The 27,340-nt window shown below is 43.5% G+C and overlaps 1 protein-coding gene across 15 annotated transcripts in view; it reads right to left on the bottom strand.

Annotated features, from left to right (window-relative positions):
• Positions 1-3,255: 3,255 nt before the first annotated feature.
• The window catches only part of SANBR (SANT and BTB domain regulator of CSR), a 40,855-nt gene continuing 16,770 nt past the window's right edge, over positions 3,256-27,340 (bottom strand). For 9 of the 15 annotated variants that reach the window (XM_035110906.3, XM_088666881.1, XM_088666883.1 and 6 more), the window contains 18 exons: positions 27,083-27,176; positions 23,687-23,925; positions 21,858-21,916; positions 21,023-21,183; positions 20,167-20,253; positions 19,960-20,070; positions 18,974-19,097; positions 18,039-18,191; positions 17,492-17,637; positions 17,275-17,374; positions 16,659-16,691; positions 13,847-13,946; positions 9,141-9,235; positions 8,387-8,415; positions 7,315-7,388; positions 6,551-6,639; positions 6,301-6,398; positions 3,256-5,578 (listed from right to left, as the gene is read on the bottom strand). In XM_035110906.3, the coding sequence (XP_034966797.2) occupies positions 5,542-5,578; positions 6,301-6,398; positions 6,551-6,639; positions 7,315-7,388; positions 8,387-8,415; positions 9,141-9,235; positions 13,847-13,946; positions 16,659-16,691; positions 17,275-17,374; positions 17,492-17,637; positions 18,039-18,191; positions 18,974-19,097; positions 19,960-20,070; positions 20,167-20,253; positions 21,023-21,183; positions 21,858-21,916; positions 23,687-23,925; positions 27,083-27,176 (1,829 nt within the window). In that variant the 3' untranslated portion in view covers positions 3,256-5,541. The remainder of the gene's footprint in view (positions 5,579-6,300; positions 6,399-6,550; positions 6,640-7,314; positions 7,389-8,386; positions 8,416-9,140; positions 9,236-13,846; positions 13,947-16,658; positions 16,692-17,274; positions 17,375-17,491; positions 17,638-18,038; positions 18,192-18,973; positions 19,098-19,959; positions 20,071-20,166; positions 20,254-21,022; positions 21,184-21,857; positions 21,917-23,686; positions 23,926-27,082; positions 27,177-27,340) is intronic. The other 6 variants (XM_088666887.1, XM_088666889.1, XM_088666893.1 and 3 more) reach the window with 1 other exon arrangement.

The following is a 27,340-nucleotide window of genomic DNA, read 5'->3' as shown; positions in this document are numbered from 1 at the left end:
CATTCGTTTTTATATATGTTGCCTCAGTGCTCCAGTTTTGTTTTTTTAACCAAAGCTGCAAGCTAAGAGTGGGTGACTCAAGCTAGTCTGGGATATGATGAACTGGACCCAGTACTTGTTTATAGTTCTCCCTCTGGAACAGGGGTCAGCAACCTTTTTCAGCTGTGGGCCGGTCCACCATCCCTCAGACCATGTGGTGGGCCAGACTATGTTTTTTTTGGGGGGGGATGATCAAATTCCTATGCCCCACAAATAACCCAGAGGTGCATTTTAAATAAAAGCACACATTCTACTCATGTAAAAACACGCTGATTCCCAGACCACTCGTGGGCCAGATTGAGAAGGTAATAGGGCCGCATCCAGCCCACAGGCCTTAGGTTGCCAACCCCTGCTCTGGAAGAAGAAGTTCATGTGTCCCCTCCTCCAGTGTCCTGGGTGCAGATTGTCTGACCCACCTATCTTCAGAGACTTGGCTGGGTTTCGGGCCTAATGAGCACAGCAGCTTTTGCCCCATAGGTCCTACTCCATGAAATCATTTGCAGAGACTAAAAGCCCCTGCTCCCCAACTTTCTTATGCCGCCTCCTCCCCAGGGTTACTTGCAAGCAGTCAGTCTCTGTCTGCTTGCAACCTGTCTTTGCTCTTCCCGTCTCACCTGGTTCTGGGAGTAAGAGGGAGGGGACACCCATGACTTCACTCTCCCAGCTCCCTTCTCCCACTCACTGGATTCTGCTTCTGCTTGACTTTTCTCTGCCAGACTCTCAGGTCACTGAGCCCTGTTACCCCTTCAGCTTCTAACACACCTTCCCAGTCTCTTCACTCTGACCACCCATCATTGTCTCACCACCATTCCCTGGGCTCTGAGCCTGCCTGCCTGCCTTTGGTGGTTCCCCAGCTGGTTCCTCCCACTGTTCCTGCGTGTCTTACCAATCTGATAGCCAGTGGATGTATTGGAACGTCTTGCCTCAGCAATGGCCTAGACGAGAGCCAACAAACTGAAGCTCAGCCCTGCTAAGAGATGGGTACTGTTAGTGGGCAGTTCCCTAGAGCAGAGAGATGGGAGGCTGCCTGCTCTGGATGGGGTTACACTCCTGAAGGAGCAGATGTGCGGCTTGGGGTGCTTCTGGAGCCCTTGCTGTTGCTTGGGGCTTAGTTGCCCTTTGTGGCGTGGAGCGCCTTCTATCAGCTTCCTTCTGCTGTGCTCCTGTGGTGTGTTATCCATGATCTGGTAACCCCTAGGTTAGATTACTGCAATGCATTAGACATGGAACTGCCTCTAAAGATAGTTCAGCTTGTGCAGAATTCAGTGGACGGGTTGGTTACTAGGTCAAGACCATTTGAGCATATTGCACTGATCCTGGCCCAACTCTACTGGCTGCGAATTAGTTTCTGGGCTCAATTCAAAGTGCTGGTTTTGACCTATAAAGCTTTAAACCGCTCAGGACTGCAACACCTCAAGAACCACCTCTCACGACCTGGACCCTGTGATCATCATTGAAGGCTCCTCTTCGCGTGCCTCCTTCATGAGACATACAGAGGGCAGTGACACAAGAATGCCCCTTTTCTGTGGTGGCTCATCACATATTTTAAGGCACCAGGGAAAAGCATTCCTCTTCCAGGCCTTTGGCTAATTAAGCAATCTGTGCATGTTTAATCAAGGAAGGGGGGAATTGTTTTTGTCTGTTACTGTATGTATTGTGTGTTTATATTCTAAACTGTCCTGTGATCCTTGGATAAATGGTATAGGGATGTAATTATAATGACACACCATATTAGAATAAAAAAACCCATTCAGGAATCACCTCATAGGTACATTTAGGAGTTAATATAAACACACAGATTTTTTTTATTCACCAATAATTTGTTTCAATCCAGCAAGAATTGAATGACTCAACAGCTAACATGTTGGTGGAAAGGCCTGTTACTAACCGAATATGACTTTTCTGCTACATGAGAACATACAAAAAGCATGTCGAACTGACTTATAGTGGATGTTGGCCTGTATTAAGTGGCATTTTCACTTCAATATTTTATCGTGATGCAGTGTTTCAGCACACACATAGAGAGTCATGAGGTCTGCCTTACTAAGTTTCAGAACTCTTAGCAAAATGTACACATGCCGCTTGGGCTTTTCGCTTGCTGAGCAACGTTAAAATATTGCAAAATGTCCTTTATGCAGGCTATACAGGCCGATCAATTTCAGCATTGTTCTCAAACTTTCCCTGTGGCATCACAGTTGGATTGTGATGATGTTCCATGCTGGTCATAAGTGGGGGAAAACGCTTACCCATTTCCCCAGTTGGCATGCAGGAGGCATCCAAATTACCTCCTGCATCAGCTAGGCCGGGTAGGGACATTTGGCCAGTACCACCTGTTTCTGTTACTATGGGACGGGCTCTGCAGAAGCCATTCAACTCCTGCAATGCTTATTAGTCTACTTCAGGGGTTGGCAGCCTAAGGCCCATGGGTCACAATGCAGCCCATGGACCCCCGCCACCCAGTCGGGGACCTCTGCCACCCACTTGGTCGGCTCCTGCAGCCAATGGGAAGCTGTGCACGCCTCCTCCGCGCTGGAAATAGCGTGTGCATGCGCACTCTGTCCCACCGCAGCGTCTGCGGGACCGTGAACCAGCCCAAGCCACAAAAACTTTGCCGACCCCTGGTCTACTTCCTGCATCTTTCAAGCTCCTGCTATGGCCCTTGTGAGCAATCAGGCAACAGCAATTGCACCTCCCACCTTTTTGGTGGTCTAGTAAAGCAATGACAATTTTGGCTCCTGCCTTAATTCGGTCAGCTATGGTCCTAGGGACCCACTCGCTCCATCTTTGACAGAGTTCAATCAGCTCACATCCATTTATGATACCAACAACCTTGGTATTTTAACACATTGCACTGCTGTAGCAAAACATTGAATACAAATTTGCCTTATACCCAAATCAGACTACCGCACCCCATAGCTGCCTTTGAATGGACCTAACCGCCCAGGGCTCATTTTTTACCTTTTACATTTAGCCAAATATTGGCTATAGTGGCTAGCAGCAATTCCCTGGGGTCTAAAGCAGAAGTCTTCCCCACAACTGCTGCTGGAATTGAATCTGGGACCTTTACTATGCAAAGCCATGTTCCCTGCTGTTGATCTGTGACTTTTGCAGGGGCTCCTCTGGCATTAGGCCCTTACGATCGGGAAGCTGGCAGGAGAGGGTGGAGAAAAAGACTGAGGGTAGCCTACACAGAACCCACAATAAATCAGATGAAAATGGTATGGTACTTCAACTTTATTAACTCGTATTTGGATTTTTTGTGTGTGCACTAAACATCTGACAAAGTGTTGCTTTAAACACAAACATTTGGTGCATCTCTTTACACAGCTTTGAGAAGAAAAAAATCCCTTGAGTTCATTACTATAATATACTATTCATCATACTTAGTCTACAACTTGTTTACAGACAGCAGCTTACTTTCCAAGTCTCAGTCATGAGAACTAGACATGTGCTATATTATTGTTGTTGTCATAATTTAATGGATACAGCGTGAGGACTCTCTTTGTGGCATAACACACAAACCAAGATTCCTGTCCATAGCTTTGCTTAGTCATATTTGGATGTATTTAAGATGAAGGGGGCGTAAGATAAAGGGGGGCGGGGCATAGCAGACATCATTGCAGATGACAAGGAAAAACTTAATGCTCCAGTTCAGAAGATATCCTTTCAGGCTCCTTTCATAAATTTGCCTGGTTCCCATGTTAAAATAAATGATGGCTTTAATGTGACTGAGCAGTGCACTAGCACATGCTTTCAAAATTATAGGTGGATTACTCCTGTCTTGTTGTGTCATTCAAATCAGGTTCCGAGATACCAGGGCTTCTACTTGTGGTTTTTTGAAGAAACAAACCATAGCCCAGTTTTGAATGACATGACATGACAAGCCAGGCGAAGGCTTGATTCTCATTAACATGGCTAAGAAGAACAAAGCATTCACAATCCCACACTTTTTGTTCACATTTAAACATAGTTTATTTTAACTTCCGTTTAATGTGACATGCAAACCAGACCATTGCTTTAATAATCAAATTCAGTAAGTGGGCAAGGTGGCTTAAAAATCAAGACTGTTCATTTTGAAAGGGTATTGAGCTGTGGGAGAGATATATCTCAGTAGGGGCAAAGGGAAGTATGATCTATGACCACAGTTTGAAACGTCCAGTTCTTGTTCTTGTCTCTTGCCAGTTTTTTAAAAAAAGGAATTGTCACTGAAAACAAAGGATTTCCCTCTACTCTGCAAGAATTGCTACAAGATGGGTTCCATTTCTTTAACTCTGCTAGAATGATCAATGCAGGTTCAGAAACAGACTGACAATGCAAGACCTTTGTGCACAAATGCCTCTGCAAAAATATCTGTATAAAGAGGTATATGCATACAAAATGTACAACACAGGCGACAACAGAATGAAACCCCCTTGTGCCAAAATGCAGATAAAGGACCCTCTCGGATGAGCACAAAGTGGAATAAAAATGGTATAAAGAATGCATCATGCTCAGAATGCAAAGTAACTCTACATCCAACAAAAAGTGGCACTTGACTATTTGGCATATGAACTGCTGCCCACTCAACTGGGGCCACAAACAAACAGCCTGCAAGCAGCCTTTTCCCAATCCATCAGATGTGTCCACACTTGTATTTGCTTCAGAATATTGGATGTGCTCTCTATCAGATGTAGGCTACCTATGAGGTTAGGCACAACTCCTGAAAATGGCCCAAGCAGAGGTATAGCATGAAATATATTTGGCCCTAATCTGTCCATCTGCACTGCCCTGCGGCCAAACACAAGACACAGACTCAGCAAGTTACCTGTACCCACTAAGGATTATGGATTGCAGAGAGCATGATATTCCCCCATGCTCAATTGCTCTTCCTTTTCCAGGAATGGCTTCTTCCTTTAACACTAAAGAAGCCTCGGTGTGAACCACCTCCCAACATGCCCAGCTTCCCTGGATGCCAGGAAGCTTACTGCCAGAGGGAAAGGAGCAGCTAGCCATCTTTATTCAGTGTTGACCTAAGCTACATTAAAAAGGCAGAGGTGTCAACCTCCTTGGAGCCACCTCACAGCCAAGCCTGCACAAGCAAGATTTGCCTCAGCCATTCTAGTGGAGTGCAAGAAAAAGCGAGAGCCACACAGTATCCAGACAGAATGCCGATAAAAGGCCAAGGCTTGATTCACTCCCCAAATTCCAGTAGCACGTGAATATGAAATAACCCCAGTTTGTTAGCACCACTCTTTCCGACCCTCAACAAAATGAGGGTGTTATATTCATTTTGCAGGTTTATAAGTGCAACGTTGCTAGGTGGGGGGCAGGGGGGAATGCACTTGGTTTAATATAAGAAATGACGTATTTACAACTCATTAAAAAAAGAGAGAATAATTTACATGGCATTCAGTCACTTGAAAGCTTTAGGAAGAGGCATGCCCAGGTTCTGGAGTCTAGTGCAGTCCAAGGAGGCAGAAAAGTGCTTTGGCTTCTGTTTGACGGCTTTGTGTACAATTGTTCCTACGTGGGACGGCCTTGGCCAAAGCGACTTTTAATCCTAGATTTAAGAGAAATACATGGGGTTTTTTTACACACAGAGAGACAAAAGGTACCATTGAAAGTTATTCACAGCTATGATTGTAACCGGCTCAGTGGTCATTAATTGTCAACTATAGAACAGTTTGTTTGATGCAAGCATAGGCAAATTCAGCCCTCCAGATGTTTTGGGACTACAACTCCCATCATCCTTAGCTAACAGGACCAGTGGCCAGGGATGAGGGGAATTGTAGTCTCAAAACATCTGGAGGGCCGAGTTTGCCTATGCCTGGTTTGATACTTCAGTGACTTTTGGTCACCTGCACATTGTCATCAGTGATTCAGTATTGATATTAACAAGACTAAAACATTATAACACCAACACTAGCACCAGCACCAGCAAAATAAAAATAACTGCCAGTTAGGGTGGTGTGCTTTTTAAGTTTAGAACTCACCAAAGCAAGCAAGTAATGCATATCTAACATAAGGAATATATTGGTACTAAGAGAACCCCCAAATAAAATCCCTAAATCAGGTACAGGTCTTGTAAATTAAATGAAGTCGCAGCAGTTCACAGAACATTCTGGAAGATATTGTGTCAGAGTGGAGATACCCTAATTGTAGGGGAAAGTCTTGCATGCCATTTCATAAAAAGGATTTGGCAGAGGAACATTTTGATAAGATTTTGTCAAGACGTCTTGCTTCTCTCGTCTCTTCCCACCCCATTTGAATTAAAGGGTTTACCTCATATTTTTTTCTGGGACGTTCTGGCGGGTGTTGACCTGTGCCTGTGCCGCTGCCCTGATCTGAGCTTCAAGTCTTGCATAAATTCCAGCTGCAGACTGAAAGTCGCAATAGACAAATCAAGAAATTGTTAACCAACCTGTGCTTTATTTTTTTACTGCATGCACCAAAAGGCAGGTTGGGAGGTAGACTCTTGCTAACCAAAGGTGAAGTGTGATAGAGCTCCCACCAGCACCAACACCAGACTCACTTCTTTGTTCTCTTTTGATTTTGTCCGGTCAAGCTCCCCCAGCCTCATTTTTATTAGGTGCCCGGTTATTTCGACCATCCTCCGCTGATCTGCAAGGAACATGAAATAGCAACAGAGGATCAGAAAGGGCTGTTCTTGTGCCATGTCGACACCACTGTTGCAAAGCAAGGGGAAGAGATACAATTGCTTCTGCCAATCACGCCTGCAAAGGTGTCACTCCTACATCTACCTTTATATTTCTGCTTTGTATCAGTTTAACAATCATGCCCCTGCCCCAATAATACTGGGAAATGCAGACTGGTAAGGTACTGGGGTTTTGCTGCTGGGAGCTCCTTCCTGCCCCAACACTACAAAGCTACAATTTCCTGGCGCCATAGAGCAGTTTGCGTGTTTGTTGCGCATATGCTACATACACAAGGTGCCCTTCATTCCATAATTTCAGAAGTTCCTCATTTAGCAAGTTCTTCTGTTAAGGCGGGTGAAGTGACATGACCTGGGAAGCTTCCTTTCATAGGAGCTCGTTCTGTGCACATCAGAGAAAGGACACGGGGCAGTTCAGTTCAGCTTGTCAAGCTTGTATCCCTAGATACTTTTAAGAGGCTTATAGGGTTCCATTGGCATTAGAAAAGGAAGTACGGGCACAATTTCTCTCTCATGGAACCCTGCCATATCAATAATCACACAGCTGTGGAATGAAGCTTTATTTATTTCCTGCTGCTACAACACATAAATCAGGCAAATATTTTGAAAAATGTATATTTTACCTTCCTCTCTCTGAGCATCCTGGTTGAATCTAAGTGATCTGGAAGCGTCCCACTTATTCTGCTGCATGCTCACACTAATTAAACAGGAGAGAAGCCATGAGAAGCCAAAATCAAATAATCAGCACTATTTTGTTGAAAAGTCAAACACCGTTCATAGGGCCACCACTTGCTCTCACTTGAAGCCACCTCTTGCTTCAAGTGAGAGAAATGCAGGGACCTCTGGAATGTGGGGCAAAATTGCCCATTCAGTCGTCATGCCAAAACCATGGCTTGGCATGCCAGAAATAAGCCTTGTGTTCACATATTCCTCCTCCTCCTCCTCCTCCTCCTCCTCCTCCTCCTCCTCCTCCTCCTCCTCCTCCCATGTTCAGTTAGTTTGCCATTGCATCCAAGCCAGAAATGCAAACTACTGTTTGAAAACTGGCTTGTAGTTCTGGTTTGGAGATGATACACAAGCCACATTTTGTCAGTTCAGGTGTAGACTATCTGGCCATTCAAACTCCTTGTGTGCTGTTCTAAACTGCATGGGGAGCCTCCACAGGTAGAAGGTCTCTCTCCCACTTTCACCCTCAAACTCATGGGGAGCTCTAAACAGTGAAAAAGTGGTGCTTGGGTGCGCAGGGCTTGGCAGTGCATCCTTGTTCACTGCCGCATGTTTGTTTTCACCTAAGGAGACTGTATGCCCAAACAGAGCTTAGTTTATTCCTTGTTCAAGAGAAAACCTAACTGAGAATGTGAAGGGAGGAAGAAGCACATGAGTGAGTCTCATACCTGTAGCACAAGAACTATGCTTTGGCATTGTGTGTGAACCAGTCCAATGAGTGGGGATTCTCTTTTCCTAAAAGCAATCTTTATCATTGCTGAACTGACTGCACTGGATTCCCGTTTAATCTTCAGGAGAATGAAGAACAAACCTAAATTGCATCTGGTGTCCAGAGGTATGCCACCTCTGAACATGAAGGCTCAACTTAACCTTCATAGTTAATAGCCACTGAGACACCTACGCTTCATGCATTTGCCCAAGCATTCTACCGTAATTGCATTTCCTTTAAAAATCAGCCGAAATACTTACATAAAAGGAGATGCATCTCTGGAATTAGTCTGTCGAGAGAAAGGCAGAATATAGACGGTATGCTTAAATTCCTTAGATCAATGTTACTTATTTAGAATTTCAAGCTACCAAACAGCATAGGATTCTACTCAAGACACAGTTGTTCAAAGCAAAAAAAAAAGCATTTTTAATTTTTAAAAAATAATGTTTTAAAGTCAAATTTAGCATATTGCAACAGATTCTGGAGGCAGATAGATATATATGGGTAGGCAAAGCAATCCTAAAAGTGGCTGGAGAGGCAACTGGAAGCAGACTAAATGCTAAACCACTGACATAAAGGTACTTATTCACCTGAAAGAGTCCTCAGTATACTAGTGGAAAGCTCCACAGAAACAGATACACTACCAGCTGTGTTCTGACAGCAGGCATTACTTCCCCTCTCTCTGGCCCCACAGCAAGCTGACAAGACTTTGGGATACAGCAGAGCAATCACCATGCAATCTCCCTACCTCACCATAGGATTGCAGCCTGAGAAACAGTGCAATTCTATCCATGTCTACTCAGAAGGAAGTCCCACTGAGTTTAGTGGAGATTTCAGCAACTCTCACTGGATACAGCTTGATCTTCAGGACCAGGTTAAAAAAACTAAATCAAAGTGAAGTTCATGCTGTCCTCAGTAAAGTAACAAAGGTACAGGATGAATTCACAGAGAAATAGCAAGACTTAGGTCCTCACAAAGGTTGCATAATAGTTGATAAGATATTTCAGGATTTACCTTCTCCAGATTCTTTTCCTTCTTTTGAACACTGGTTGAAGACACTTGTTTCTTTGGATGTTTGTGGGATTTCTTTGACCTCTCTTTTCTTCCTGCTAATAATATGCATAAGTCAATTATAAGTCGTCGTCTCCCCCCCACCCCATTTATCACACTCAAAGAAAACAGCCAATTGATGCAATTCTGAAATCTCTTTCTCTCTTCACGGCTGATCTATAGAGGAAATATGAGCAGTACTGCAAAGTGTGACAGATTTGTCTCCCTGTGCAGTGACATTCGTCATCAAATAAAATAGCAAACACCAGTTAATTTATCACTTTTGCATTATCTATATATTGCTTCTTGCCAAAACAAGCTTCTAAGCAGTTTACAAGTATAAAAAACAATTATGCAAGCATTAAATATAAACATCCATGATTAAAACATGCAATGAAACAATACTATTAAAACACAGCAAATAAAACTAGAAGACTCTGGTTGTGTGGTCAAGGTGCATATTCCAAAGCCGGTGATATGCCAATACAGATGGGGCTTCTTGAGTTTCAGTAGTGAGTTCATTTCCTAACACCCATGCCACCAGTGAAGAAGCACATCACCACAAGCCAGTAATCATTAGTTATTCTATTTAAGAGATTGATTAACTTCTTTGCAGCCAAAAGCTACTGAAGCAATGAGAAAAGAGATAAAATACAAAACGATAAAAACAATTTCTGCAATTGGTTTTACAATTCATATTTCTTAAAATGACTACGTCACACTTCAAGGAAAGCCTTCAGAAAACATAAATGTCTTTAGAACTAAATTTCAAGGCGCTTGTCTAATTTCAAGAGGACTGGAGCAGCAGTACTCTGTGCAAGATTAGGAAGTGGTAAGAGTAACTGTCCCCTTCATGGATCAATGCCTTGTCGCGGCGAAGGGGCTTGAATAACTCGGAGAAGCTATGAGCTATGCCATGCAGGGCCACCCAAGATGGACAGGTCATAGTGGAGAGTTTTGACTAAACGTGATCCACCTGGAGAAGGAACTGGCAAGCCACTCCAGTATCCCTGCCAAGAAAACTCCATGGACAAAGACAACAGGCATATAAAAGTTATGACGCTGGAAGATGAGCCCCTCAGGTCGGAAGGCGTCCAACATGCTACTGAGGAAGAGCGGAGGACAAGTACAAGTAGATTCAGAGCTGATGAAGCGGCTGGGCCAAAGCCGAAAGGACGCTCAGTTGCGGATATGCCTGGAAGCGAAAGGAAAGTCCGATGCTGTAAAGAAAAATATTGCATAGGAACCTGGAATGTAAGAACCATGGATGGAGGTAAGCTGGATGTGGTCAAAAATGAGATGACAAGAATAAATATCGACATCCTGGGCATCAGTGAACTAAAATGGAAGGGAATGGGCGAATTCAGTTCGGGTGACTATCATATCTACTACTGTGGGCAAGAATCCTGTAGAAGAAATGGAGTGGCCCTCATAGTCAACAAAAGAGTGGCAAAAGCTGTAATGGGATGCAATCTCAAAAATGACAGAATGATCTCGATACGAATCCAAGGCAGACCTTTTAACATCACAGTAATCCAAGTTTATGCACCAACTACCGGTGCTGAAGGAAGTGAAATTGACCAATTCTATGAAGACCTACAACACCTTCTAGAAATGACACCAAAGAAGGATGTTCTTCTCATTACAGGGGATTGGAATGCTAAAGTAGGGAATCAAGAGATAAAAGGAATAACTGGCAAGTTTGGCCTTGGAGATCAAAATGAAGCAGGGCAAAGGCTAATAGAGTTCTGTCAAGAGAACAAGCTGGTCATCACAAACACTCTCTTCCAACAACACAAGAGACGACTCTACACATGGATATCACCAAATGGGCAGCATCGAAATCAGATTGATTATATTCTCTGCAGCCAAAGATGGAGAAGCTCTATACAGTCAGCAAAAACAAGACCTGGAGCTGACTGTAACTCAGATCATCAGCTTCTTATAGCAAAATTCCAGCTTAAACTGAAGAAAGTAGGAAAAACCACTGGGCCAGTAAGATACAATCTGAATCAAATCCCTTATGAATACACAGTGGAAGTGAGGAACAGGTTTAAGGATTTAGATTTGGTGGACAGAGTGCCTGAAGAACTATGGATGGAGGCTCGTAACATTATACAGGAGGCAGCAACGAAAACCATCCCAAGGAAAAGGAAATGCAAGAAAGCAAAATGGCTGTCCAACGAGGCCTTACAAATAGCGGAGGAGAGGAGGCAAGCAAAATGCAAGGGAGATAGGGAAAGATACAGGAAAATGAATGCAGATTTCCAAAAAGCAGCAAGGAGAGACAAGAGGGTCTTCTTAAATGAGCAATGCAAAGAAATAGAGGAAAACAATAGAATGGGGAAAACCAGAGATCTGTTCAAGAAAATTGGAGATATGAAAGGAACATTTCGTACAAAGATTACCATAATCAAGGACAAAAGTGGTAAGGACCTAACAGAAGCAGAAGACATCAAGAAGAGGTGGCAAGAATACACAGAGGAATTATACCAGAAAGATATGGAGGTCTCGTACACCACAGGTAGTGTGGTTGCTGACCTTGAGCCAGACATCTTGGAGAGTGAAGTCAAATGGGCCTTAGAAAGCACTGCTAATAACAAGGCCAGTGGAAGTGATGATATTCCAGCTGAACTATTTAAAATTTTAAAAGATGATGCTGTTAAGGTGCTACACCCAATATGCCAGCAAGTTTGGAAAACTCAGCAATGGCCAGAGGATTGGAGAAGATCAGTCTACATCCCAATTCCAAAGAAGGGCAGTGCCAAAGAATGCTCCAACTACCGCACAATTGCGCTCATTTCACACGCTAGCAAGGTCATGCTCAAAATTCTACAAGGCAGGCTTAGGCAGTATGTGGACCGAGAACTCCCAGAAGTGCAAGCTGGATTTCGAAAGGGCAGAGGAACCAGAGACCAAATAGCAAACATGTGCTGGATTATGGAGAAAGCTAGAGAGTTCCAGAAAAACGTCTACTTCTGCTTCATTGACTATGCAAAAGCCTTTGACTGTGTCGACCACAGCAAACTATGGCAAGTTCTTAAAGAAATGGGAGTGCCTGATCACCTCATCTGTCTCCTGAGAAATCTCTATGTGGGACAAGAAGCTACAGTTAGAACTGGATATGGAACAACGGATTGGTTCAAAATTGGGAAAGGAGTACGACAAGGTTGTATATTGTCTCCCTGCTTATTTAACTTATATGCAGAATTCATCATGCGAAAGGCTGGACTAGATGAATCCCAAGCCGGAATTAAGATTGCCGGAAGAAATATCAACAACCTCAGATATGCAGATGACACAACCTTGATGGCAGAAAGCGAGGAGGAATTAAAGAACCTTTTAATGAGGGTGAAAGAGGAGAGCGCAAAATATGGTCTGAAGCTCAACATCAAAAAAACCAAGATCATGGCCACCGGTCCCATCACCTCCTGGCAAATAGAAGGGGAAGAAATGGAGGCAGTGAGAGATTTTACTTTCTTGGGCTCCTTGATCACTGCAGATGGTGACAGCAGTCACGAAATTAAAAGACGCCTGCTTCTTGGGAGAAAAGCAATGACAAACCTAGACAGCATCTTAAAAAGCAGAGACATCACCTTGCCGACAAAGGTCCGTATAGTTAAAGCTATGGTTTTTCCAGTAGTGATGTATGGAAGTGAGAGCTGGACCATAAAGAAGGCTGGTCGCAGAAGAATTGATGCTTTTGAATTATGGTGCTGGAGGAGACTCTTGAGAGTCCCATGGACTGCTAGAAGATCAAACCTATCCATTCTTAAGGAAATCAGCCCTGAGTGCTCCCTGGAAGGACAGATCGTGAAGCTGAGGCTCCAATACTTTGGCCACCTCATGGGAAGAGAAGAATCCTTGGAAAAGACCCTGATGTTGGGAAAGATTGAGGGCACTAGGAGAAGGGGACGACAGAGGACAAGATGGTTGGACAGTGTTCTCGAAGCTACGAACATGAGTTTGACCAAACTGCGGGAGGCAGTGCAAGACAGGAGTGCCTGGCGTGCTATGGTCCATGGGGTCACGAAGAGTCGGACACGACTAAACGACTAAACAACAACAACAAGAGTAACTGTGTTCCCTTTGCTGATCTTAATGTCCTGAATGAATTTATTCCACCACCCACCACATACTTATCATTCCACTTCAAACCTGTTCCAACCCACAATTCCACAACATTCCACAATTTGTTTGTTGTTTTAAAAACCTTCCTGGCCAGTACACCAAAATGCTTACAAGGTGAAACAGGTGGGCCAGCACTGCACTTAAGGGGAGCCAAGTGCATGGATTACAACCTTTAAAGCCACATGTTGAGCTGTATATAACTATGGAGGTTTATGCTCACCTGCATCACACATAGATTTTAAATTACAATACTTACTTAATTTTTAATTTAGTATTGTAATTAAAAATTATAGAGCTACTTGTGACCAGATTTGTTTTTCTTCTTCTTCTTCTTCTTCTTCTTCTTCTTCTTCTTCTTCTTCTTCTTCTTCTTCTTCTTCTTCTTCTTCTTCTTCTTCTTCTCTCTCTCTCTCTCTCTCTCTCTCTCTCTCTCTCTCTCTCTCACACACACACACACACACACACACAGAGAGAGAGAGAGAGAGAAATCCCTAACTGCTAGCAGAGAACACCTGCAAGGTCACAGGCAGGGAATATACCTGGTTTCTTGTATACTTCTTCCTCATCACCTACTTCATCCTCTGTGACCTCAGAGCCAGTGGTGTATTCATCATCTTCTGAGAGCAACAACTGTTGTTTCTATCATTGTCAAAGGAAAAAGCATAACAACTATCACTTTTTCTCTTCAAAAGACCACAGGTTTCTCCTGCTCTGCAAACCAGTAAAAAACACAAGGCCTGACAAGTAAGCAAGACTGACAGCTGACATCCTCCAACTGCTTTTGCTGATGAGCCTTCATCGCCTCCATTAGTTGGTATTACTGATATGTAAAGGTGAAGACCAAAACAGACTACCCTAACTTACTCTAAAAAAAAGTTTAACTAGAAACAACTTCAGTCTCAAATTTTGCAATACTCAATTATGTTACATCATGGCTTCTAGGACAAATGTGAGCCAAAACTCAAACAACGGAGATAGGAATCAGTGCTTCAGGCTGATAAGACCATTTGTGGTTTTGAAAAAGAGATCAATTTTTATAGGTATCCCCACCCCAATGCATTTTAATTATCTTTTTCTTCTTCTTTTTAATGAGGACGCTGCTCAGTGCTTTAGATATCCGATTCGGATGGTCCGCCCCCGCTACTTAATGGATCCAATTGGCTTCCAGAGAGTGGTAGGGGATGTTTTATCCCATGTTGATGGCCTTTCAGCTGCTTCCCTGGTGGCCCGCTGGAATGCGGAGTTAACCAGGGCTATTGACTGTCTGGCTCTGAAGTGCCCTCTCCGATTGCATGGAGCCCGGACAGCCGTGTGGTTCTCCCCAGAGCTGAGGGCGATGAAACAGTTGTTGAGACAGCTAGAGCGCCGGTGGCGAAAAACTCATTCTGAATCAGACTGGACACGGGCTAGAGCTCAACTTTGAGCCTACCAAGTGGCAATGGCGACGGCGAAGAGGACCTTCTTCACCGTTTCTATCGCATCTGCAGAAAACAGCAGGAGGAGACTCTTTCAGGTGGTTCGCAATTTAGCGAAACCACCTGCTCCATCCGGGCCCAGTACGGGCCACATGATCTCCTACAATGATTTTGCAAAGTTTTTTGCAGATAAAGTTGCTCAGATTCGGGAAGAGGTAGACTCCACCGTGGGAGCAGGGCCGGGGCGGGGGAGTGCTAGAGTCCTGTCTAGTCAAGTTGTGTGGGATCAATTCCAATCTGTTACCTCCGAGGATGTAGACAGGCTGCTTGTCTCCTTGACCCTTGCCCATCCTGGCTTATAAAAGCTAGCCGGGAAGGGCTGGGCGATGGGCTTTGCGGGTTGGTGAATGCTTCTCTCTGTGAGGGAGCCTTCCCAGACCCGCTGAAAGAGGCGGTTATTAAACCACTACTTAAAAAACGTCTTTAGATGCAGCCAATATGGCCAACTATCGCCCAGTCTCAAATCTTCCATTCCTGGGCAAGGTGATTGAGTGAGTGGTTGCTGACCATTTGGATCCCTTCCAGTCGGGATTCAGGCCTCATCATGGGACTGAAACTGCCTTGGTCGCACTGGTTGATGATCTCCGGCAGGCTAGAGACAAAGGTGAGAGCTGTTTCCTAGTTCTGCTGGATCTCTCAGCGGCTTTTGACACCATCAACCATAACATCCTTCTGGACCGTCTAGAGGGCTTGGGAGCTAGGGGCACCGTCATACAGTGATTCCGCTCCTTCCTCCTGGGCCGTGTTCAGAAAGTGGGGGGGGATGAGTGTTCAGACCCCTGGGCTCTCACTTGTGGGGTGCCTTAGGGTTCTGTCCTCTCCGCCATGCTTTTTAACATCTATATGCAGCCGCTGTGAGATGATACCCAGCTCTACCTCTCTTTCAAATCAGAACCAGTGAAGATGGTGAAGGTCCTGTGTGAGTGTCTGGAGGCGGTTGGAGGATGGATGGCAGCTAACAGATTGAGATTGAATCCTGACAAGACAGAAGTACTGTTTGTGGGGGACAGGAGGCGGGTGGGTGTGGAGGACTCCCTGGTCCTGAATGAGGTAACTGTGCCCCTGAAGGACCAGGTGCGCAGCCTGGGAGTAATTTTGGACTCACAGCTGTCCATGGAGGCACAGGTCAATTCTGTGTCCAGGGCAGCTGTTTATCAGCTTCATCTGGTACGCAGGCTGAGTCCCTACCTGCCCGCGGACTGTCTTGCCAGAGTGGTGCATGCTCTAATTATCTCTCGCTTGGACTACTGCAATGCGCTGTACGTGGGGCTACCTTTGAAGGTGACCTGGAAACTACACCTAACCCAGAATGCGGCAGCTAGACTGGTGACTGGGAGCAGCTGCCGAGACCACATAACACCGGTCCTGAAAGACCTACATTGGCTCCCAGTACGTTTCCGAGCAAAATTCAAAGTGTTGGTGTTGACCTTTAAAGCCCTAAACGGCCTCGGTCCAGTATACCTGAAGGAGCGTCTCCACCCCCATCGTTCTGCCCAGACACTGAGGTCCAGTGCCGAGGGTCTTCTGGCGGTTCCCTCGCTACGAGAAGCCAAGTTACAGGGAACCAGGCAGAGGGCCTTCTCGGTAGTGGCACCCACCCTGTGGAATGCCCTCCCACCAGAGGTCAAAGAGAACAATTACCAGACCTTTAGAAGGCATCTCAAGGCAGCCCTGTTTAGGGAAGCATTTAATGTTTGATGGATTTCTGTATTTTAATGTTTTGTTGGAAGCTGGCCAGAGTGGCTGGGGGAACCTGGCCAGATGGGCGGGGTATACATTATTATTATTAGATATGACAGCTAGTGCAGCACATACAGAATATTTAAAATACAAAAAGCATCAGCACATAGAATAGGAATAACTCGGGCAAACGTACCAGCTGGAGAGTCCAGTTTTTCAGAGAAAGGAACTAGAGACGGAAGGGGGGAAAGAAAATTAAATCAGGCAGTGGTAGGGTTACCGGAAGCACCTTTTATGCAACCTATTTGTGCATGAAGGGACACTCCAAAACATGTTTCAGATAAGAACGGTCCCCCCTTTGTGTATATTTTCCAACTAGCGCCCACGTGACCGACTAATGAATGCTTACATTCTAACTCAGGTGTCCACCCCCCAATTAAGATACAGTATTTCCTATTAATATTCATTCCACCATGTACACTATTTCAAAACACTACTCTGAGAGAAAGGATTCTAAGTCCACATAGATTCCACACATTGTTCCATTCCATAATATGGACACACGGGTACCAAGCTTGTGAAGGAGCTCTCTGCAACATGCCGCCCCAGCCCCTTGTAAGATTCCCTGGATCAATCCAAGTTCACACCCACATCAGCTGCAAAGCACAGCCAGTACATACATCGACACCTAATGACTGGAGCTTCATCCTAGAAGTATACTCAAAGCTACTGAGTTATTGAGCCAGACTATAGTCAAGCAATATGAACAATGTGGAAAGGAAAAACAGAGGGGAGTGGGGAAGGATACTCACAGCATTAATTTCTCCTGTTCTGGGGCCCCACGGTGCATTTGGCTCCAATAGCACATCACATTCAATACTCCTCTCATCACTCAGTCCAATTCCAGAATCACTTGAAAAAATAAGTATTTAGGAATATTATGGATTGGATTGTTACTGATTCTAAAGAAGTCTACCCGAATGGTGGGCTGCTCACCCAGGAAAGATGAAGACATACCTCTTTTCTTACCTGTTTTGGTCTTTTTCAAAAGGCACAACAATGACATTTCTGTGCTGAATCAGATCATTCAGTATTTTAGCAGTCTGGTAGGAAACAGCATCCACACCTTCTCCTCCAGCAGGCAAGCCAATCACATGGTCCCTTACTTTGCATCCCTTCCATTAAAAAAAGAAAGAGAGAGACATTAGCTAAGGTACCTCCTTAACGCAAACGTAATTGCAAATCATGGATAGTGCTAGCCATGGTTTGAAAGATTGATTCAAATCAGGTTTTCACATTCTAATTGTGGCCAATCCTAGTTTGGGCATTAGGATTCAACGCCTAACCATGATGAAGCATTAGATATGCTCATGGATAGAGTACAGTTAGCTTGCATGTTAGCTAGATAACATAACGTTTTAAATATTGACTCCAGCTCAGTCAATTATAAACGCACCTGGCCAGGGGGTAGGAGGAATCACCCCATACTTCTGTTGTGTATAAAATACGGTTCAAGAGAATGTGGCTTGTGGAAGGAGCAAAGAGGTTTTAAAGAGTCTTTCCCCCAAATACATACTTTTGGAAGAGGAGCAGGATCAAATCTCAGAACCTTCTGGTTACAGCAGGGATACACTCCAGTACCATTGGAACCAAGAGCACCTACCACGCCAGGGTAGACAACTGCCTGAGGGTGGTATTGGCAATGGGAGAATTCAGTACACAGGAAAGTCTGCAAGGGAGATGCAACAACGACAACAAAATCACTACTCTCAAGATCAAGTATTCCCAAGTTTAAGGTGGAGAAAGGGTTTACAGCAGAATACAGAGGTGTCTTCTAACAAATGGTCGTATACTAGGGTGTACAAGCTAGCTAGCTGCTGCTGCTCTTATCCTTTGAAAACGGCACTGATGAAATGAAGTGCTGGGTGGCCCATTCTTGGCCATTCCTAAAAGACTTGACCAAATTAGTTCAGCACAAACTATTTATCCATTATTCATCCCGAATGTACTAAAAAAATGCAGGGTGTGTTGGTCTCAGAGTTACCGTGTTTTAGGAAGTTACAGGGGCCTACCAGGTAAACAACTAAGCTGCTTTGAATTTGGAGTAACATAAGAAAACTGGGAGCTAGTGAGCTGTGTGCAGGTTGGCCATGAAGTACAGGGTGCACTGGACTGGCTAAGAGCCTTTCTTTGTAAAAATAATAATAATTGCTTTGTTGCATTTGAAGTCCCCTCCCATCTGTGCTCCAAGAGTGACTTGGAAGATGGTGGCAGCAACAATAACCAGAGAGTAAGACCAGCAGCAGTTGGGCAAGGAAAGATGGTGAGAGGCTTTTATGAGCATGCCCCCTTTGTCACAGGAGGGGAAGGCATCGTGCAGGCAGAAGTCTTTGTGCTGGCTTTCACTAGTTCAATAGTTGAACTTCACCCTTTTTCCTACAGAATTTTAAAACCTAACTTTGTAAGTTCCAGGACAGTCAGGAGTGTGCAGAGGTAACCGAAAACACTCACTTGATTACATCTTGAACAGATCAGCCAATTGATAGTTCCCCAAAGGCGCCAATATACATCTCGCCAAGATTTTAATTCTTCAAAAAGACTCAGCAAATACTCATGCACATCCCAAGATTTATCTCTGTATATACAAAGAGGAGGAAGCGGTCAGGCTGATCAGAGTGAATGGAATAGTTCTCAATTCCCACTGGTAAGTTTTGTACCCTTTCCCCCTCAACGACAAAGTTAAATTGCACAGAAGAATTAAAACAAGGGCTACAACATTAACCAATTTCTTAGGGTGCTGTTGCTTGTTTTTTTTAATTATGGGGAGACACGGCTTTTTAAGTGCTCTCTTAGAGAATAGGCATTCCTTCCCAGATTAAATGAGAAATCCTCCAAGTCTCTGGCCACGACAACATATGTGTGCATCATCTAAAATCAAAGAGTATATTTTTGCTCTTTAGAAAAAATTATGTCAATTTGATCAATTCAATAATTGACTAAGATTTCATCAATCTGGGGACAGCCCTTATTAAAACATACTATATTTGCACTCAGCCATCACCACAGTGATGACAAAGAGGGGTGAAAGGGCAGGCAGGCAAGCAGGCTACCTGTGCAGCCTTCCCATGCTTTTGTCACTGCTGCTACCACTGGCAGGAAGTAGAGGAACACAGGGGGAAAGACCACCCTGCAGCCCCATTAACCTGCCATTGCTGCTGCGAGAAAGAAGCCTGGGAATGAAGGGGAGCAAGTCTTTCTAACCCTTCGTTCCTAACCCTCGTACTGCTCTAGTATTAATAACTTGATTGTGACACTTAACTATCATATACATCTTTAAGGCCACCATTGCCCTAGTGGACTGACCTCTGTTCTGGGACTGAAGCCCTGGAAGAACAGAGAGCTCAGATTATAATTAAAAAGTCTGTTATGATGCAGATTAAAAAGAATCTGTGAACACACACTGTAAAAATGTTGTTACAATATGATTTATGAAGCACCTTATGTGTACATAGATAATGTTTCCATGCTGATCTACATTGATCTTTCCAGGAACACATGGGATTCTTCTTTCAGTGTCCTTAATTAGGAGTTTCTTACATAAGCAGCACCTATATTTTTTTAAAGAAAGTTATAGCATGAGATATTTGCAATGAGAACAAAGAAGAATATGCTGAAATAAGATCAATAAGCGGACAGTTGTCTACCTGTACAGGGTTGCTGCGCTTCCCTGAGAATCTGGGTTCTGGTAATCTAGGTCAAACAATCTCTCTATCTTCTTACAGAAAAGTTTGCTGTCGGCAAAAAAAAACACGCTCATGATAAAAATGAGTTATCAGCATATAAACGCAGACTTGCCATGGACAAATTCAATTAAATCTGGAATCCATTCTTACAAATACTGTAATAGGTTAAGATCTGGTGAAGTACAAAAACAACCTTGTAAAATATACAGTTTTGGGTTTCTCCCCCCCCTCCCCTTTTTATTTTCCCTTCTGCACAGGTTCTGTTTCTCTTTTTCTTTCTCTCTTTTTTGTTTGTGTCTCACCATGTCTGATGCACATATAGTTATGTACTTTTTGAATTTTCAATTTCAATAAATAAATAAAAATGAGTTAACAACTAAATGCCAACGCAGGCGGCACCTGCCGGATCTCTGGAAGAAAACAATACTACAAAACGGTGCCATGACTGAGAATTCCCTCCTCTGGGTCATGAGATGCATTTCCAATGGGTGTGGCACAACCAGGAGGGCCTCCTCTGGTCATCAAAGTTGTTGGGCTGATCTATATGGTGGAAGGCCCTAAGCATCTCAGACCAGGCTTTTCTACAGCAACACCTTAAACTTAGCTTAGTAGCCAACTGGCAACCAATGCAAACACTCCAGTAGAGGTGTTCTACGTGCATGGAAAGCTGCTACACTTAGCAGTTTGCACCAGCTGCTGAATCACCCCAAACAGCAGCCCAACGTAAACTGCACTGCAAACACCTGGATAACACTGCAGGAAGACAAAAAGAACAGCTAATTCTTACATTATGAGGCATCAGGATTTTAAAAAGTACCTCTTAAACTTATCTTTCTTGTCCTTCACCTCCTCTATTTCATTATGTGTGAAAAGATCCGCTATGCGCGTTAGGAGATTAGAATTGATGCAGTTCATATTGCATGGCGTGGCTACGATAGCACTCATATTCTTGTGGCAATAATTAATACATTTCTCCACCTAGGAAAACAGGAAGATAAAATATGGATGTAACACACTCAATAGTGATAATGAAATATCTTAACACTCTACAGGCAGCACCCCATTCACACGCAGGTGCCATGTCTGACTGCTCCATATGTCAGCAGGAAGCATGCATGTACAGTGGTACCTTGACATCAGAATGCTTCGACTTCCGACGGTTTCGACTTCCGAAGTCGACAACCCTGGAAGTTTTTTTGCTCTGCGCCTGCGCAGAAGCGGGGCACACGGTCCGCGCATGCGCAGAACGGGCGCTTCAACATCCGAAGACCTCAACTTACGAAGACGATCCATTCCGCGGCGCTCTTCATAAGGCGAGGTCTTCGGATGTCGAAGTGCCTGTTCCGCGCATGCACGAAGCGCGATTTTGCGCTTCTGCGCGGGCGCGGACCGCGAAAAGACTTCCGGGATTGCCGACTTTGGAAGTCGAAACCTTCAGAAGTCAAAGCATTCCGATGTCTAGGTACCACTGTATGTACATTCCACCCACCTCACTCTCTTTTGGCGCCAAAAACAGTATGTGCGTCAGTGGCCGCACATGTGCTGATCACACATGAGTGGGGCATTGTCTGTATTTAGGAAGGTTTGTTTTGTGAGAGGAGCTCTAGAAACAGCTCCAATAGCTCAGAACCCCAAATCTGTTATATACTCACTAAAGAATCCATCTTCAGAAACTCAGAAGAAATAAGAATCGAAATGACATTGCTTGGTTCTAAAGAAAGAAACAAGAGAACAAAGCGAAAAGCATTATTAGGATTAATTACAGTTAACCTTGTACATTGCTTGTAAAAGGAAACACTACAAGAGATTCTTTGCATCACAAAATCCACATTCCATTAAAGAGGAATGGGAAGAGTTTGGGAACTTGGTTCAGTCCCTTCTACAGGAGGGAGATCTAATGACATAGCATGACTGGGCCTTTTAATTCTTCTGAAATGAGGCGCAAATAGCTGCCTCTCTCCTTTCCATTCCCACCCACCCCCCACCAGAAAGAATGTGTTAGCCTAAAACTAGCTATTCACATTTTGAAGGCAAAGCAAGCCAAATTAGATTAAGAAGCTGGAGAAAAATAATATTGTACCCAAAGCGGAAATGAAAAGTTAAGAGCCTGGATCCACATATTTACAAATACTGTACGTTCCATAAAACTATGGCATTTGAGTATGAAGTTTCCAACTCAGGTAGGGTGGGTGTTCTCTTATTTGAAGGGAGGTTTGTGGGTTTTGATAGGAAAATGAGTGCAAACACTCCAAACATCCAAAGCAAAAACCCCAGTTTCTCCAAAACTGCTGAGTTAAATGTCATTCAAAGTTTGAAACATTCAACCTCAGACACATGCAAACTAGATACTGTACTATACAAGCAGACCCCTTTTCTAAAAAGAAAAAAAGGTCTGATCCAAACACTTAGGAAAGCGAGTTTAAGGTCAGGTTTGAAAGCAAAACAGGTATATGAGTGAGGGCAACCAAACTGCCCCCATACACGTAACACCTACTTCCCTTTAGCCTGTTCCCCCAGCTGTTCTTTTCTAGCCAAGCTCACATCTGTTGGTGGACCACAGATGAGGATAGTAGCATTTGCAAGTGATAGACTGTGGTGGAGGTACTTCAGGCAGAGGATCAGTTTAGCAACCCCCCCCCCACCTTTGTGATCCTTTTTCTCTAGAAATTGCCCCCCTTTCCTCTTTTGTGTGTGACTGGGGAAGATCCAGCTCCAACCAAGCCAGTCTGCCAGCATCACATCCAGGTTTCAAAACTCCTATTAATATTTTCTGTCAAACCTTCCATGGCCTTTTAGATGATAACCAACTCTAAAGTTCTTTTCCCTGAAGACCATTTCTAGACTCTTTTTGTATTATTAATTATTATTATTATTATTATTATTATTATTATTATTATTCATATACCCTCCATCCAAAGATCACAGGGTGGTTCACAACAAAATCTTTGCTCCTCTCCTCTGATTTTTTTAAAAATTTGTAAGTTAAACCAGAGCTTCCTTCCCCACCCCCCCACCCCATAATAAGATACAGGCATAAATCTGCCCTGTTCAGGACAATCTCATGTGCTCACACGCTCTTTCTCCCTTTTTCAGAGCTAACCATGGTTAGCAGCAAACTAGAATTTGAAACTATGCAAATCCAGTTCTAACCACCATGGCAAACTGCAGATCACAGCCAACAACGGTTAACCTTGAAAAGGGATGGGTGGAATTCATGTGTGAGAGGGGGAGCAAGGTATTAAGAGACTAAGCATGCAGGATAACATTGCCTAATGTCAAAGGCAATATAATTAGCTTTATTAACTTTCCAGCCAGCTTCAGTTTTTCCAGCTATTACAGACTAGGTTTTTATGGGTTAAGGCAGAAAGCGGCAAGGAAATTACCTCGCAAAACAAATTTGCACACAGAATTTTGGTCTGAAGTAGAAGTCAGGCTTTTCAATAAATGAGTCTGCAGAAACATTAATAGATTTTCCTTTTACCTAAGGCAGGTATTTCATGCACCTCATACTCCTTAGTGTTCCTTTTAACATATCTTATCAACCAGTTAAAGATGTGAACGTCACAGTGAACTGAAATGTCCACTTCTTCCCAGCGCTGGGCATCCACTGACAGATATTCAGCAAAGTACTTCATTTCAGAAATCAACAGATCTCGCGGACAAACAAAATCTTCTTTCAGATTTTTTGCTTCATCACACACATGGATCACCATATTTGGCCTTTATTTGAGAAGAAGAAAAAAAACCACAGGGAGGAAAATTATTATAGCTTGTTAAATAGGAATGTCAGAATGATTTACAAAGATATTTTACCTCAGTGTTAAGTTTAGGCAGAGTTTTTATGCATTCATATGAACACATGAATGGTTTGGAGCATACTTTTACAATATAATAATATGGATTTTAAGCTATATCTGAGATTTTGTAAAAAAAAAATGTTTAGAAAGAAAATTAAAAGGTATGGAGAAATGTGAGCTGCACATTGGAGCAAGTTTGGCCTTATGAATGGTGAGCTAGGTGAATCTGCAAAACCCACTTCAGGACTTGAGTTTCTAAACTCAAAGAAGAAACCTTCTAGCAGCTAGCTGTCAACTTTCACACCTCTAGTTGCAAAGTGGGCATACTGATGTTATGCATAGCTGCCAAGTTATCCCTTTTTTAAAGGGATTTTCCCTTATGGTGAATAGGCTTCCTCGCAAGAAAAGGGAAAACTTGGCAGCTATGATGTTATGTGTGTGCACAAATTCTGTAGAAAAAAGGCAAAGTGCAAAATATGACACTGGACACTAAATTAAAGCTTCCAGAAAATGCCAAGGCCAGATTAGATATATACAATTATTTATCATCTCTCGTTTTTAATTGAAAACCAGGTGTAGATCTTGTCAGAGGAAGCAGCCCTGCTTAACACTTTATTCTACTCACTGTAGAAAAGCTGCTGAAGAGGCATGATTCTGAGTTCTCCTTTTTTTGTAAATGATTCTAGCACATATGACTTGAAGTTATTGTTGTTTGTTTTAAATCGTTATTGTAAGCCATTAAGGCTGCCGTGTGATAAGGCACAATATAAACCTTAAAACCCAAATGTGTAGATTATGCTGGCTGAGCTCTCCAAGGCCAGAGGGGTGGCTAAATAAGACTGGTTGGAGTTGGAGCTTATTGCTCTTCATAACTTCAAGCTCCAGTCGAGGACTAGCAGAACCAGAATAAATGATGAAAAATGAGAAGTCTCACAAGTGTGTTTAATTGGCTTATTACAGGTAGTAGCCGTGTTGGTTTGGCGTAGTCAAAACAAAATTTAAAAAATCCTTATGTTATAGATATCACATAACCTGGGGGAGTGGTGGCAACACAAAACACACATCCCTTTTATACGTGCACAAGCAAGCAGCATATTTAAGAAAAATAATACCCAAAAAAGATCTCTTGTTCTAGTTACTACCCAGTCCCAATTACATTTGTGGTGTGAACTGTTCACTGAACTGCGGTCAACAAAATCATCCAAGGGTTACTATAAATAAAGCCTCTCCACATAAGGAAGAATGGAACTGTATGCAAATTCTGGGGTTTTGGTTCTCCAGTACCAGATATATCCTCAGGCTACTACAACATTCAACTTTTTAGAAAGTTCTAGTGAAGGGGTATAGTTCATTATTCATTATTCCTAAGAGATGGTCCCATATCTATCATTATTCAAACATGTATTTTCAGTGGATGCAAGTTGCCTTTCTAGTCGCAGACAGGGGCAAAGAGAAAGAAAAAATAGCATTCCACAAAAGCAGAAAGGTATTTCTTCTGCTTAATTCAGGAGTGGAGAACCTTTCTTCTACCAGGGGCCTATGTCCCACACAGTTGGGCAATCAGGTGCCACACACAAATATTAATGAAATGTATCACAGGCTATTACAGATAACTTTATTATGATAAATATAAATGTTACAACACCTAGGAAGATAGTACTGGGCTGTTGCCAAGCTCCTTCCTTCTACGCCATCCTCAGCTCCCAACTGCTACTTTGTAAAGTCTCTGGAAACATCCAATGAAATGAAGCAGGGAGCTGCATCTGGCCCTGAGGCTAGAGGTCCCCAAACCACAATTGAAATGAATAGGGAAGGTCTCACTGACATCGAAAATACTGTGTATACTTATGAAATGGAACCTTCCTGCCTGGCAGAACTTGCTTGATTAGGGCAAGAGAGACTCGTGTCTTCCTGCAAGCTTTGCAACAGTGATTTCCAAGCAAAGAGCCATCCATATATTAACCTGTACTTGCAGAAGATTCTCTGCCATCTCCTATCTGGAAATCTGTGTTTATTAAAAGCAAGCAGGGTGTTAGGCCAGGTCTGAGGTCTGTTGTCCCCCTTGCTGTCTCCCCAGGGGAACCAAGAATGTAGAAAGGTTAGGAGAGCAGCTGTCTTGCAAGGAAAGCTGCCAAGGTGTTCCTCAAAGTGAGCATAAGTCACAGTAGAAAAGTACCTGTACCAGTTTTGAAAACCGCTGCTCTACAACATGGCTATAAACACACGACATTTTCAGGGTTCACACGGAAACGACAGCAGGATGGAGACAACATCACTGCTCAAGCCTTTTTACAAAGGTTATGGAGAAGCTTCGCAAGATGGCTGAATGGAGGGCAGGGGGTGGGGAAACAGGCATTCATATTTTATACCATCTACCACCCCAACAGATGATTTATTATTCATGACAACGGAAGTGAAAGGTCGCCTACATTTAACTGGAAGAGGGGATACAGAAACACATCCCACTGACTGCTTCCACATGTCAAGTTAGCACACAAAGGAGCATTGTTTCACCCAGCCAAGGCTAAACGTTTACAGTACTTCTCCAAGTCTATCTCCAAGCTGCACTTAACAGCCATTTCTACTGAATAAAAGGCAAAAACAAAAAAACCTATGGCAGGCATCCCCAAACTTCGGCCCTCCAGATGTTTTGGACTACAATTCCCATCTTCCCCGACCACTAGTCCTGTTAGCTAGGGATCTTGGGAGTTGTAGGCCAAAACATCTGGAGGGCCGCAGTTTGGGGATGCCTGCTTTATGGGAACCTTAGAGGTTCCAGGATACCACAGATTCCAAACCTGAAAGGAGTGTCAGTTCTAGAGAGAAGCTACAAACGTTTTAATGCCTTCCAGTCCCTGAAGGTACTCTTTCACAAGAGCTTCTCCTCAATTACTGTTGTCTAATTTTTTTTGTAAAAAAAACAAGGCCAACACAACTCTCCCGCTCCCCACAATCCTTCACCCACCCAATAGAAATCCCACAAATACACAGAGATATAATCCAAGCGTAGAAGAGAACAAACGAAAGTCGAAGATTCAGGTTTATCTAGCTTTCCCAAAATGAAACAACCATCTTCCTACCCTTGTGTTTCATCAGCATTTTCTCCACCTTTATGTGCAGGGCCCTTGTCACTTTCTGCAGAGCAATTCCTTGAGGAAGCTACACTTGGCCTTCCTTAAATGCAAGCGGGGAGAAAAAGCATTAAGACATTGTGTTGAGATGGTCTTTTCATTTTCGCCTGGTAAGCGGTAGTCCTATGCCTAGAGGAAAGTGCAATCTAAGGGAGCTGTCCACTTACTTACTAGATGGATCCTTTTCACACACACTCCTTTAAGGAA

Source organism: Zootoca vivipara, chromosome 3 (assembly GCF_965207765.1).
Source record: "Zootoca vivipara chromosome 3, rZooViv2.hap1.1, whole genome shotgun sequence".
NCBI classification, from domain to species: Eukaryota; Metazoa; Chordata; class Lepidosauria; order Squamata; family Lacertidae; genus Zootoca; species Zootoca vivipara.
This window is presented reverse-complemented; position numbering and strand designations above follow the sequence as displayed.